The 16,116-nt window shown below is 35.6% G+C and overlaps 1 protein-coding gene across 1 annotated transcript in view; it reads right to left on the minus strand.

The window, feature by feature from the left end:
- Positions 1-16,116, minus strand: part of METTL24 (methyltransferase like 24) — a 186,347-nt gene that overhangs the window by 74,157 nt on the left and 96,074 nt on the right. The window contains exon 4 of the mRNA XM_044674344.1: positions 5,723-5,951. Within this exon, the coding sequence (XP_044530279.1) occupies positions 5,723-5,951 (229 nt within the window). The remainder of the gene's footprint in view (positions 1-5,722; positions 5,952-16,116) is intronic.

Consider the following 16,116-nt stretch of genomic DNA (forward strand, 5'->3'; position numbering starts at 1 on the left):
ATCCCTTAGAGCAGGTACAGAGTTATTACATTCAGTATTCTTTCAATAATCCAGAAGCTATATCTCCCAGTACATAAACAACACGTAGCATAGGACTGTTCTTCTTTTATCTCACCTATGTGATATAAAGGATAACTTAATTAAGAAGCTTCAATCAGTTTATATTCATTGTATTATGCCTCTTTATGGCTTCATATCCACTGCATGTAACCTCATTAGATAATCAGCATTAAGTTTTAACTATAAATTTAAAAGTAAGTGGTAACCCAGTTATTAGCTGATTGAATAACTATGTATGAGAATATAAATCAATAATCAATAATCTCAGTGTGAGTACAATAACAAATGTTCCATGTAGTGCTTTACAAAATATATTTGCCACAGAGAGTTTGCACATGCCTTCAGCATCCTGGAATAGATCCAGATGTTTCTGAGGGTAAGGGTTTATATTATCTCATTTGGCTTTGAAACTACAGAATAACCTTGGCCATCTGTATTTTTTAACCACAATGGCATAGGTGGCCACATAATCTGCCCCTTAGAAAGAAGATTTTAAAACTCAAACCTGACCTTCTGGAAGAATAATATTCAGCTACTAGACCTTCTTGAATTGGAATTACAGCTGCCTGACCTTCAGGGAAAAGAAGCTACGGTTGCCCTTCTTTCAAGGGAAGAAAGATACAGTTGATCTACCCTACCCCCGCCAGGGAATTTGTATAATCTGGCTCTTTTTGATATAGTATAAATATCTGCCAGCTGAAAAGCTCAGAGTCTTAGACTATCCAGGGTGTATCTGTAGAACCTGTCTCTGTGATTTGCCCAACCACAATAAAGGCAGATTTGCTCAGAAAATCATTTCTAGTTTTTTTCTTTTTACTATGGGAATGCCATGTTATAAAATTTGTAATGATAATAGGTAACATTTAAATAGTTCTTTAAATTTTTCAAAATGTTTTACATACATTATCTCATTTGATCCTCACAACAATCTTAGAAGGTAGATGCTGTGATTAATCTTATTTTACAGAAAAAGAAACTGAAGCCGTACAGTTATGCCTAGAGTCACAGAACTAGTAAAATGTGTCTGAGGCTACATTTAAACTTAGGTTTCCCTGATGGACCCAAATAACGAACTCTATCCATTATTCCACCTAGCTGACTGAATATTCATTGTTTGAGGTTGTATATGGAAGCATGTAGTCCCACTTCAATAGCAATCAGGAGAAGTGAATCCAAATCCTAGGTATACCACTCCTGGCTGTGTGACAGGGGGAAGGAATTTGATTTCTCTGGATCTATGTCCTCATTGGTTAAATCTATTTGCTTACCTGTTTACGGTGGGTTGTTTATCCTAAGAAAGCAAGAGTCCTGAGACCAGGATCTACCTCGCTTTTGTATACATCTCTACCACTTAGTAGTGTCTAGCTTATATCAATTGCTAAATGAATTCTTAGTTGGTTGATTAATTCAATGGACAGTTGGTGAACTTGTTTTTTTAAAGGATATTCTGATATCTTAATTTCAATATAATTTATTTTTTTGTATTCCTATATATTTTATTTTGTTCACTTAAAAACATTAATCAGTGAAGAGCTCCTTTTGGCTTCCTTAGACTGCCAGAGGGGTCTATAACACACAAAAATTAAGAACTCCTAGTTGATCTCTGGGGCCCTTTAAAGGTCTGATATTCGGACCCCTCTGTTGTTGTTGTTAAGCTGTTCAGTCATATCTGATTCTTTGTGACCCTGTGGACCATATTGCCCATGGAGTTTTCTTGGCAAAGATATTATAGTGGATTGCCATTACCTTCTCCAGTGGATTATCTGGTAGGCATAGCAAAACTCAACATACTCAAATTGAATTTAATATATCTACACTAAAATCCATTCTTCTATCTGTTTTCTGTTAAAGGTGCCACCATTTTCTTAGTCGCTCAGATATATAAGCTTGTAGTCCCTATCTGATTTTTCCCTCTTCCTCAATTCCCATATTCACTCACTTGCCTCCTTGTCAATCCCATTTCCACAATACAATGGGACCCTGCTTTATTTTCTGTCAGCCTCTACCCTCAGGCCTACCTCCCGCCTTAACTATTGTGATAGTTTCCTCATTTGTTGCCCAGTCTCCATTATCCAATCCATTCTCTATACAGCTGCCAAATTCATATTATTAAAACATAAATTTGCCCATGTTACTCACTTACTCAAAATCTTTCAATAATTCCCTATTGTCTCTATGATAAAATAATAAAATCCTCAGCCTGGCACTTAAAGCACTTTGGTGTCTAAATTCTACTTCTTTATAACTTGTTTAACTTGAATAACCAATAACCCATCTCTGATCTCCAAAACTTTGTACATTTAGTCTCTCACATATCTGTCATATATTTTCTTGTCTCTTCTATCTTATAAAATCCTACATAGGATCAGGAGCTACCTCCTCCTCCACAGTGATTTTCTTCATCTCTTCCCTCTCTCCTCAGTTATTATCATTCTCTCCCTCTTGAAATTACTTTGTGTTGCTTTCCATATACTTTTTGGTTTTTTACTTTTATAGGTGTTATGCCCGTCGGTAGAATATAAACTCTTTGAGGGTTAAGAGTGGTTTCAATTTTGTCTTTGTAACTTCACACCTAATACAGTGCTTTGCACATACTAGTGCCTAACAAATGTTTGATGAATTAAATTTGATCCAAAAAAAAAAAAGTCATCAAATATAATTTTAAATATTTCAACCTCTAAACTTTTAATTAAGGTTACAGAGAGTGTGTTTTGCATGATAATGAAAATTTACCATTCAGAGCTAACAAAACAGATTTGTATCCCACATTTTCTGCTTAACCTTTCAAAAAAGGGATAATGATGGGCAGCTAGGGTTCTCAGTGGATAAAGAGGCAGGCCTAAAGTCTGGAGGACCTGGGTTAAAATCTGACCTCAGATACTTCCCAGCTGTGTGACCCTGGGCAAGTCATTTAACCCCCATTATCTTATTATTCCTCTGCCTTAAAATTGATACTAGGACAGAAGGTAAAGATTGTTTTAAAAAGATAATGAACAAAGAATAAAGGCAAAATGAAGTTAGTATCATGGGGGAGAAGGACAAAGATATTGAATGTTACACAACTAATAATCAATTCCTGAATTATCTAGGGCAGTGATGGGCAAACTTTTTAAAGAGAGGGACAAAGGAAAGGAAATGTTTATCTGTCAGTCTGTTTCTAAGGCAACTCTTTTGAAGTTTCATTGTATTGTATCCTACTCATTGTATTTGTCAGATTAGGAATAATGTTGAGGAGCCTGGTAGAACATTTCAGAGGGCAGCATCTGGCCTGAGGGTCGTAGTTTGCCCATCACTGATCTAGGGTTCTTTATAGTAGACAATTCATCATCATATAGTAGACAATTTAGTAATCAGTGATATAAAATAAATTCAGGTGACAAGCAGTCAAAACAAGAAATGAATAATTTCTCTTCTTTCCCCAAATCTTATAAAATAGATATGGAAATATACATGCTGAAAAAGATTCAATGACTTTGCTTAAAAATTTGCCCATATTATTTTGAGATAGGCTAATAACTCCAAAACATCTTTTTTGGGTCATATTTAGTTGTTGACAAGATTCTATCCTTCAAGAAGCTATAAAGTCATCAACTCTTTCTACATATGCTGATTAAAATTCCACTTTATTTTTAGTTAATGGTATTTGAAAGTGTTTGTGACCAATCAATTAATCATCATGCTAATTAAGTTGGTCCTCAGACAACAGATGTCCATTGCCAGGCCCATATTCAAAGCTTTTCTAGCTGTATAGAACCTCCCAGAAGCTTCCCTTCACAGGCATAGCTTTTAAGAAGGAGCTCAGCATCACTGTCCTAATGAGACCCCAGAGTAGAGTAGGCTTGAGTAAGGAACATGATAAAAGCCAGTATTTAATCACATTGAAAAAAGCAGAACACATCTTTGAAAAGTGGTCTGGAAATAGTTCCAGCTGTCTTAAAACAGTATTCAAGAAAACAAAAGGATGAGAAAATAGGGAAGTACTAATAAAAGCAGAGAGCATAAGACCAAAACAGTTTTAACACTTGGTCTCACATATACCACCTCCCTCATGGATAAATGCTCATTTAACAAAGGAAGCACATATCCTGCTATGTTCTAAATTCCATGAAATCTCTGCCCTGGAGTTACTGGACTGTGCCAGGAAAAGACAAAATAAACCACAAGGCTACTGTTGTTAGAGGAATGAATTTCCATAGTCTCTGCCTACAAAAGACAATAGCCTACACAAATTATTCTCAAGAAATAAAATATAAAGGCTGGCTGGATTGATTTTTTTCACATCCATCCAAAGGAAAATATGTAAAGGATCAGACAGGTTCTGTGTATCACTATGTAAACTTTGCTTCACAGGGTATATATATTGTATCAATCAAACTCTGACATATTCCCTCCACTTCAGAAACATCGGTGACCTCAAAATAACTGTGTCTCAACACAGAAGCCAACTATGACAAGATGTGAAATTAATTATGATAGCAGAAAAAAACAAAGAAGCTGATATATGTGTGAAATATGTATCTTATCTGCTCGTACAATTTAAGTTGACAAACAGCTTATCTGTTTAAAATTTCTTTTGTTTTATTTTTGTACCTATGCCAAAACTATGCTCTGGAGTCTTTCCAACACCCTAGGCACCAAAAATATCCCTTAAGCCTGAAATAACCAAAAAGACCCATTCTGTGGCAAAGACACTCTTCATATTTGCTACACCTTCATGACCTAGAATGTTGTCACTGGAATCTTTTTCATAAGGAAAAGTTTTGGTAAATGAGTGAAAGTAAATGGGTACAAGTTGGACCAGAGGGCCACTTAAAGTCCCTTCCAATTTTTATCAGAATGGGATCCTAAGGGTAATGCAGTGGGCAGAGTGTTGGGACTAGTGTCAGAAAGACCAATATTCAAATCCAGTCTTAGACACTAGCTGTGTGAACCTGGACAAGTCACTTAGCCCTCATACCTCAACTTTAAAAGGAAATAATAATAATAGTATATACCTCACAGGGTTTTTGTGAGGACTAAATGAGATAATATTTGTTAAGTACTTAGCATAGTGCTTATCATGAAGTAGGCTCTAAATAAATATTTGTTTCCTTCCTCATAGAATGATTTGCCTAATTAGGGTCATCTAGCTTGTTATTGTCAGAAATAATATTCAAACCTAAATCTTCTTTACTCCAAGTCTAATATTCTAAGACCATGTTGGCAAATCTATGACACATATGCTAGAAGGGGATGCTCCCCTCCCACTCTCCATGTGTGCCTGAGAATATTTCTCATATCACCCACCCCTCTGCCCAGCAGCCCAATGGGAGCACTTTCTCCTTCCCCTGTTTGAAGTATAGGCAGGGGATTCACATGGTGCATGAGGTTTGCAGTTTGGGCCCTCAGTCTATAAAAGGTATGCCATCACAGCTCTAAGGTGTCACGCAGCCACATATTCAGGATTGTGACTCTGTAGAATTAGATAATTCATTAAAATATTTATGTCTTGTTTTCTTTAAAGAAAAAAAATCATATAGACCTGTAAGTATGTATTCTCATGTTTCCTGGGAGGAAAAGCTAAAAGAGTAAGACATTTTCCCTAAATGCACCTGGGAACTTCATGTCATGGAGGACTCTGACACAAAGGATGACATTATAAATTGAAATGCTGAATTCTGACCTTGTTGTGTCCAAATTCATTCAAAATGGTTCCCAGTTTCTTTGTGTTACTGTGTAGCTTCTGGACAGCAATAGCTGGATGAGGATCCCTCCAATCAATGGACAAGCGATGAAACCAAAGGTGTTGACTCTCCTGGACATGAGCTGATTTAATACTAGGATCAAAACGATGCACTTCACATCCATCACTGGCCATGTTTAATTCAAAATGAGTGTCTTCATTTCCCAGTCTATTTTTTTAAAAACAGAGGAAAAAAAGATTTAAAAAATAAATATAATTGTACATGAAAGAGGATTATTCTTTTTTCTTTTTTCTTAATATTTTCTGAATTTAATTCTTATGAATATTTTAAAATCAATCTCTCTCTCCTACTTCCATTTGAGCAATTTTCAAAAAGCCCTCAATATATACCTACATAGTCTGGCAAAACAAATTCCCACATTAGCCACGTACAAAAATGCAGGTCTCTATCTCCACATTAAGTGCATCACTTCTGTCAGAAGGTGGATGGTATGTTTCATCTTCATTTCTTTGGACTCGTAATGTGTCATTGTGTTAGTCAGAGTTGTTCTTAAAAGAACACTTTTAAAAGACATCCTCAACAGATGTTGAGAAGTAATAACTCCCTCTATCAGAAAAATAGTCAGTTTCCGATTAGTGTAAATAACAAATCTCCAGAAATGGTTGCATTATTTGCATTCATACCACATATTTTAATTGAACTGGAACCAGTTACCACATATAACACAATTTTATTTTTAAATAGTAGGAATTTAAATACATGCAACCATTTTGTAGGATTTGTTAGTTACATTAATTAGAGACTTGGCTATATAATCTGGAGAGTTCCAAAGTCTGTATGTAGGATGCTAGACTATGGTGTGACATAAGGGGAAAAGTAGTACTTTTGTCTTCTCATTCAAGCTTTGCCACTAACCAAATGACAGTGAGTTATTCACTCAGCCTCTCAAGGCCACTTTTAGAAAATGGAATAGAACTAGATGACTTTTAGGTTCTTTAAGTCCCACTAGTCTATGAAACAACAGCATCTTACTCTTGCAAGCCAACCAGAGTGGTGGGTGTTTTCTTGGAAAGTATGTGCCAACCAAGCATGTATACATAGAAAGTGGAAGTGTTCATGGAAAGTATGTTCAAGTTTGTTTGTGTGTGTTTGTATATGTGTACATGGATATATATATATATATATATGTATATACATATATATATATATATATATATCCATCAATAGATTCCAAGAGGAAAGAGGTACTTCATATAAACCCAGGGGAAGAAGAAAAGCATTATCAGTTAACATTTGTTTAGTACCTCTTAGGTAGACTGCAGTGTAGGGAACCACATTTGTATATCATAAACAAAATAACATATTTGGTGAATATACAATTCCCATAAGAACCTTTCACTCTTATATTATCTCTTCTCAATCTGTTTTTGTTGCTTTTGTAATAAGACATTTCATACTTTGTTCTATATTTCAACTTTTTCATTTAGTTTTATTATTTCTTCTTATCTTAAGAAGTTATCAGCTTCTTGCCCAATTCTAATTTTTCATGAATTATTTTATTCATTGAGTTTTTGGATCTCTGTTTCTAATTGGTTGACCTTTCTTTCATAATTTTCCAATTTTCTTGCACTGTTTATTTTATTTTTCTAATTTTCCTCAATCTCTCATATTTGGTTTTTAGAGTCTTTTGAAAGCTCTTCCCAGAACTCCTTTTGGGCTTGTGTCCATTTTACATTTTTCTTTGAAATTTTGGAAGTGAATGCTTTGATTTCACTGTCTCTTGAATTTGAACCCTAATTTTGTTTATTTCCAAAGAGGCAAAGATACAGCATTCTATTACCTATAAAATTTGGCATAGTGGATAAAGAAGCTGACATTGCAGTCAGGAAGACCAGAATTTTAATCCTTGTCTCAAATACTTACTAGATCTGTGACTTTGGCCAAGTTGTTTTAACACCTCTGAGTCTATATTTCCTCATCTGTAAAATGGGTATTCTAATAATATTGTCTACTTCATTGTGTTGTTATGACAGTCAATAAAATAATTAATGTAAACTACTTTAAAAATCTTAGACAACTATCTAAATGCTAGTTGTTATTTTTATTTTTATTGCCATCATTATTATCAATTAATTTGAATAATATTTTGAGTGAAATACAAAAATATGTAGTTAATCAGGAAAATGTGACAAAATAGTATCATAATTTATGACTTCTCTGCCCAAAATACTGTAACTATAGGTGATTCAAGATAATTCTAAAATTTATGTAGATAAAAGCATGGATCAAAATAGAACCTAGTTTAATAAAAATGTATCCAGTTTAATAAAAATGTATTACTCAATTCCCATAATTCAGAACTTACAAGAGTTCAAATTCAGGAAAGTAAAGTGTTGGTTTAAATCAATTGGATAAGACTTCAAAACTATTAATAGTGGCTTTGTTTAAATAAGGCAAATCTTCAGTATTCTTTCTTCTCCCTCATTTCTGCCATCTTAGTTTTGTTATCTCCACCTGTTGTTTTTTAGTTGCCTTCCCTTCCACTTCCTACCCACCATGTCCACTACACCTAACTTTAGAACTTCCTACCCACCATCTCCACTATACCTAACTTTAGAACTTCAGCTTCTGTGAATTCCCCCACCTCATTTTTATCTCTTTTTGTTCCTGTTAAGTTCTAGTACTTTCCTCATAGTTTGTACCTGGCACATAGTGGGTACTTCATAAATGCTGATTGATGGATTCCTATCCATTCCCTATAGTTTATCCTCCATAATGTCCAGTACTACTTTTGCTACCATTTACTCTATTCTATAGCTGTGACAATGTGAAGCCCTTATACTCCCCATACATACATAAATCCCTCAGGGAAACTGGCACATGAATACAGAAATCTGCAACTGTAAGGTAGTTTCCTGCTGGTCAGATATATATACTAAAGCCCAAAATGTAGTCCAGCAATAAGAAGACAATGACTTTGCCCTTTCCATTTAACTTTGATGCTTGCTCAGATTAATTTGTATGGCAAGACTCAAAGGATTTTGAGACTCTGGAAAAATTCTTAGTGACAAACATACACATTTTGGAAAACATAGGTTCTCCATAAGTATTGTCAATTAGGAAGCGATGATTTTCTAACCTTAAGTCAGATAGAGGAATGGGATAAAGATATGTTTTCTACTCGAATGAGGAAGTAAGTTCATAAAGCAGATTTAGTACTGTTCCAGGTGTGGCTCAGAGCAATACCTATGACTTAAAAGTCTATTATAAACAGGGAGAGAATTTCTCTCTGTCACACTAATAGAAACAAAGATGACTAGCTTGTGCCTTAAGGATATGAAGTCTGGAATTGGTAGTAGAGGAAAAACCTACAATCACAAGACTAGCACAGGTCACAATCTAATAAGATTACATAAGACTAGCAGGGAGCAACATCTGGCAGAGACTGTGTACTCCACAGAGGTGGAGTGCTTAACAGCTTGAAATGAAACTTGCACATGAAACCAGTAGAGAATCGGCCTAATAGAAACAACCCAATAACATTACCCAAAGATAATGACAGTTCTACCATATTGGATATGGAGAAGATGTGTTGCCTTAGTCATGTGTTTCCTATATATGGACCCTTCAACATAAGTTTCTTAGGCATGTCCATTCTTCCCAATAATGGTCTGTGTATTTGTGAATGAATAATGCCCCAAGTTTATTCATTTATTTGTTTAAGACCCTTACTTTCTGTCTTAGAATCAATACTAAGTATTGGTTCCAAGGCAAGAACAGTAATGGCTAGGCAATTGGGGTTCAGTGACTTGCCAAATTGTTCCACAACTAGGAAGTATTTGAGGCCAGATTTGAAACCAAGACCTCCTATCTCTAGGCCCAATTCTCTATCCACTGAGTCACCTAGCTGCTCCTAATACTCTAAGTTTATAAGGGAAATATTTTGCTACTCCTTTTTAAAAATTATATTTCATTAAATAAATGCTTTTACTTTGAACGAATTGTTCTCATCTTGGTAACTAGTAAAAGTAAACACATTCCTGAAAACTGAAGAATAAAAGTAAGCCATCCATGTATTCTGATTTTTTTTTTTTTTAGTGGATATAGGCCTAAAAAGTACCGGGAACCTGTGATCATTTTGCTGAGAGCCTCAGGTGCAAGATACCCAGGTGCTATGCAGTTTAGAAGCCAGAAACAATGAATCAAAGAGCTGAGTTGTCAGTAATAGATTGCTCCACTCACAGAAATTTTTGGAATGCACCTGGCCATGCGTGCGTGCGTGCGTGTGTGTGTGTGTGTGTGTGTGTGATAGAATATGCTGAATCCAGATAAACATAGCATTCCTGTTGTAAGGCATTCTCTCAGGCATAGAGATATCGTACCTTCATTTGAAACATCACTTTAAAATGATTCTTCATAAGAATATTTGTCTGTGCTCCTTATGAGGTAAAATATTCTACACAATTTCTTTTGCAGATTGTTACAGCCTTAAATTTATGAAAGTAGAAACTCCTATAAAACTAGTAACTTTTAAAACCAAGGACTCAAGAAATGAAGGATTCCTTTAATATTTCATCAGCTTCTAAATCTATACATCCTTACTGCATAAATGAGTGTTATAGATATAGTGGAGGTGGGGAGGAAGAAACAGACATTTATTAAGTAGCTACTATGTGCCAGATATTATGTTAAGTGCTTTACAAATATGATCTCATTTGTTCTTATATGATACATTATTAAGAACTGATTTTGACTAAATTATGACAAGCTCTTGGCTAAGGATGACTACTGCTAACAAGAGATAATAAGAATATATTTACCTGGAGCCAAGAAATCAGTTCAAAGGGGCACTAAACTGGGGGAGAAGATGTCTTACTGCCAAATCCACCACAAGATTAGGGTATGGCTCTACAAGGATATATCCCAGGCAAAAGGATCTGGATATGTTAAAGACAAGGAGTGGGGTGTGGGGAAGTGAAGGTTTGTGGAGCATCTGCAGGTTAGCATACTATATTAAGAAGATAGACTCAAAGTAGAAAATCTATGAAACTACTCCTTCCAAAGTTACCAGTGTTCTCTTAATTTACCCAATCCAATAACCTTTTCTCTATCCTCATTCTCCTTAATTTCTCTGCAGCCTTTGACATTGTCCTTTTCTCCTCAATATCCTCTTCTTTCTAGGTTTTCAGAACACTGCTATAACCTGGTTGCCTTCTGACCTATCAGATCACTCCTTGGCCTCCTTTGCTGGATCTTTATCCAGGTCACTCTATAACAGGTGTTGTCACATAAGGTTCTGCCCTGGAACCTCTTCTCTTCTCCGTCTATACTGCTTCACTTGGTAGTCACAGAGGCCCCTACAGACTTTTTAAAAACCCTTACCTTCTGTCTTAGATTCGTTATTGACTATCAGAGCTAAGCAAAAGAGCAATAAGAGCTACCTCTCTGCCAACTTTCAGTCTCATATTTCAATTGCCTTTCAGATAAGTCAAACTGGGTGTCCAGTAGATGTTGTAAATTCAATATGTCCAAAAGAAAACTCATTATCTTTTCTTCTAAATTCTTCTCTCCTCCTAACTTCCCTATTACTATCTAGGTCAACAACATCTTCCAAGTCTGTCATGCTCACAATGTAGATGCTCTTCTCCACTCCTCACTATCTCTGTCCCTATATCTGATCTGTTGCCAGGGCTTATTGATTTCATCTCTGCAGTATCTCTCAAATATATTCCCTTCCAACCCCTCATACTGCCATCACCCTGGCACAGTACCTCATAAATTCATATTTCAACTATTGCAATAATCTTCCAGTGGTTCTGCCTGCCTCAAGACTCTCCACATGGCAATTTGTCACTAAAATGATTTTCCTGAAGTACTCAATAATTTCAATAGCAACAAAATGTATATTAGAACAAAATCAAAGGATTTTCTCAAAAGAGAGAAAAAGTTATGGCAAGAGGTAAAAGTTGTATCTTGCTAAATAAAATAATGTGGATACATTAGGTACACTAGTTTAGAATTTAGAATTTTAAAAGATTGAAACAAGGGCAAGTGATTAAGGATTAATACAGAATCATAGCTTAGTCAGGTAAGAGTAATGTCAGGAGTATAAAAACTCTAAACAAGCTGTAGTCAATAAGGAAAGCTAAGAACAACACAAATCTGACTTTTTTAAAGCTCTCTTTGGAGAAAGGATAAAAGAAGGTATAGAATCACTGCTTAGGGGCGGGAAGGGCAATGATAATGGATAATGATGATGAGGCATGGCAGATCTGCGCAGCTCTGATTGCTTCTGTTTGCTCTGCCAAAGAGAATGATCTTCAGATTGGAAAGAATGAACCAAAATAGCTAGTAGAGAGTCAATAACCAAGATAAATAGAGCAGGAGAATACCTTCATACCTAATAATATTCATTCAAATCAAATAGAACCATATAAGCAAGCTACATCCTAGAGTGCTTAGAGATCTGACAGACATAATTGCTGAGCCACTTCAGTGATATTTGAAAAACTATGAAGAATAGGGAAAGGATTGTGGTATTAAATTAAGACAAATGTCTCAATTTTTCAAAAAAGAGAAAAAAAGAGGCCACAAACCATAAGCTGGTAAGCTAGACTTTGATTCCTAGGAAAATCTTATAATATATTATTAAAGGGATGGTTAATGAATATTTAGAAAAGGAAGCAAAGATCATAAAGAATTAGCATGTTTTTGTAGCAGCTGGGTCCTGCAGTTGATAGAATACTGGATCTGGTTTCAGAAAAATCTGAGTTGAAATCTAGCCTTAGATACCTTCTAACTGTTTGACTTTGGGCAAGTCACTTAACCTCTGTCTGCCTCAATTGCCTCATCTGTAATTATGTTCTTGTGGAAGGGAATTTAAGATTCTATTTGTAAAGTGTTTTGTAAACCATAAAGTGCTATATAAATGCTAGCTATCATCATCATTAAGAATAGGTCATGTCACGTTAACCTAATTTTCTTTCTTCCCTTTTTCTTAAACTTTGTTACCAAACCAGATTAGAGAAATACTGACAGTATAGCTACTTAAATTTTTACAAATAATTTAACCATGGCTTTTCCTCTTTTAGAAAACATGGAGTACAAAAATATTATAGTTAGAAGGATTCAGGACTGTTTGAATGACCAGACTTAAAGGGTAGTTATTAATGGTTTCCTGTCAATTTGGAGGAGGACTCAAATAGAGTGGTCCAGAAATCTGGGCTTTGCCCTCTAGTGTTTTAATATTGTTATCACTTTCTGGGATAAAAGCATTCAGGGCATACTTATCAATTTGCAGATGACACCAGGCTGGGAGGAATAACCAGCATACTAGATTAAAGAGTCAGGAGATAAAGAACTTTGACAGGCTAGAATGCTGCTCTAAATCTAATAAGATGACATTTGATAGTGACAAATGTAAGGTCCTACCCTTATATTTTAAAAATCAACATCAAAAGTACAAGATGCAATAGGCATGCTCATCTGAAAAAAGAAATGGTGGTTTTAGTGGAATCTAAGTGATATGAACTAACAGCATAGTATGGCCACACAGAAAGCTAATGCAATCTTAGTAATGAACAAAGAAATTGTATCCAAAAAATAGTGAGGAAACTGCCCCGTTATACTGTGTCTTGGTCAGACCACATCTAGAATATTCTGTTCAGTTCTGATTGTCACATTTTAGAAAGGCTATCAAAAAACCTGAAGGAAGTCCAAGGGGATGATGGTGGTAAAAAAAAAAAAGTCTCAAAATTATGCCATATAACTATAATAACTGCCATTTCTAGAATGTGCTAAAATTTGCATGGAGCTTTACAAATATAGCTCATTTCCATAACCCTTCTCTCAGAGACTTTGTATACTCTTACTTTACCTTGGAGAGGGAAAAGAATCATGGAGACTGACAGTTAACTGTAGTGAGGCACTGAGAGAAGACTAATAGAACTGTCATTCTAAAGAGATTGACAGTTAAGAGCCACTGGAGAAAGAGAGTCTTCGAGACACTTGGACAGTGGAGTATTATCTTTAAGAGACTTTAATTACCATTCTATGAAGATATTGAGGAGAATTGACACTGAGGACACTGAAGGGGAATAAGCTAAACTATTTTTCCTTCCTAGTGAGAATTGAATTAAGTTAAATCTTTTTCTCTCAAGAAGTTAACTAAAATTTCTGAGGAGAATTGAGTAAGAATGTTTACTCTGAGAGGAACTGAATATCCTACATTCTGAAGAGAATTGATTTACTAGACTGTAATTCCAGAGCTTTAGAAGAGCTACAAGTTAATGATGAGTGAAAAGTCTAGTAACTTTTCCCCTGCCTTCCTATATCAGAGAAATAACTGTTGATAACACATGAAAAGAATCTTTAATTTCTTTACTTCTTGGTTTAAAAAGTTATTCATTTATGGCTGTGACCTTCCTCACTGCTGATACATTGTTTAAATATTTATGTCTATATTATTTGTTATTATTAATAAATTATATCACCAGTAATAGTAATACTATACAAATCTATAAATTCAGGGTTGAGAGTAGAAAAAGAAATGTAATCTAAGAGAGGAGTAAGAGGCTGAGCTAACTGAGCAATTAACTAATTAATGAAAAAGATTTTGCTCTTTAGTGATCTATGAAATAACATCAGAACCCTTTGCCTTTGAAATCAGTAAGAAAAAGAATTAACAGGGTAACAAAATTTTAAAATAAATAAAAAATAAGGTAACAATTCAGTAGCAGACTGAGGTGGTGGTCTGGGAGAAGAAGGGAGAGATTATATGGATATTAAACCCTTGCCTTCCAACTTAGAATTAATACATTGTATTGGTTCCAAGGCAGAAGAGTGGTGAGGACTAAGCACTGGAGACCAAGTGTTTTGCCAGGGTCACACAGCGAAGAAGTGTCTGAGGTCAGATTTTAATCCAGGGTATTCCATCTCTGGGATTCCATCTCTTGATCCACTGATCCACCTAGCTGACCCCTGCCATGTCGTTATGAATACATGGTATTTCTGTTTCTTTTATTTTGTGCGTGTGTTTCTTTTTTTTCCTTATGTATCAAAGACGGAACAGACAAGGCTACAACTTTATGAACTTTGAAATGTCAGGTACAAGTGCATCAATAGGAATCTAGGGCCAAGACACAGCAACTGAAGTCAATGAGGAAGAATACTTTTATCTGCTTGACTCAGCCTTGCAGCAAAGATTCTATGTCCTTGCATAGCAAAGGAATAACTTTTCTACCATCCGTTCAGCACCCAGAAGTGAACATGGTGGGAAGAATGCTCTTTAAGAAACATTTTAGGGTTGAGCCCACTGTCCCCAGGAATTCAGGTAGTAGAGCAGAATAACAACAGTAATATAATTATAAGTTCGAAATTGGAAAAGTCATTTCAGAGCTTAGATAGGTGCGATATTTACAATCCTGGCAAGTACAGTAAAAAGTATAAAGAAAGAATATTGTAAGTCCTTTGTCTTTTGCCATTTTTTAAATATTCCAAGCCTGGTGCCTGGCACATGGTAGATGCTTAATAAATGTTTATTGATTGATTGAGGAGCACTCTGGCGTAGAGGATAACTAGTCAGCTTTGGAATCCAGAAGTTGTGGTTGAATCATTTCAGTTGTGTTTGACTCTTCATGACCTCCCATTTTGGAGTTTTCTTGCAAAGGTATTGGAGTGGTTTGCCATTTCCTTCTCCAGCTCATTTTACAGATGAGGAAACTGAGGCAAACAGGGTTGAGTGACTTACCAAAGGTCATGCAACTAAGAAATTTCTGAGGCCAGATTCTAACTCAGGAAGATGTCTCCCTGATTCAAAGCCCAGCGCTCTCTCCACTGCACCACCTAACTGCCTGAAGAACTGGGTTCAAATACTCACTCTGACATATCCTGGCTCTGGCACTTTGGCTAAGTCACTATGTACCTTAGTATTCCAGGCAACTTTCTAGCACTATCAACAGTAAAAGAGTTACCGATCTGCACTGATTATTGAAATTTCATCCCTGAGAACTTTCTATATCAAGTGAAATAATAGGTGAATTCTTCCTGCTACCAAAAGGTACTTAGAAATGATAACACTGCATTTATTTGGAAATACAAGGTGTCTCAAAAGTCTTGGTGCAGTTTAAAGGAATTAAAGCGCAACATTGCACTAAGATGTTTGGTAGAACCTAGATACTAGATGATTTACTTATTCAAATTGACTTTCTTTCCCCTACAGTCAGGCCCTCTTCCCCTCCCTCCCTACACACACACACACACACACACACACACACACACACACACACACACACACACACGTCTACATTGGTTAGATTTCCTCTGATTAAAAAGGTTCAATGGCACCATAAACACACTGTGGGTAGTTATCAGT

The sequence above is a fragment of the Gracilinanus agilis genome, chromosome 4 (assembly GCF_016433145.1).
Source record: "Gracilinanus agilis isolate LMUSP501 chromosome 4, AgileGrace, whole genome shotgun sequence".
NCBI classification, from domain to species: domain Eukaryota; kingdom Metazoa; phylum Chordata; class Mammalia; order Didelphimorphia; family Didelphidae; genus Gracilinanus; species Gracilinanus agilis.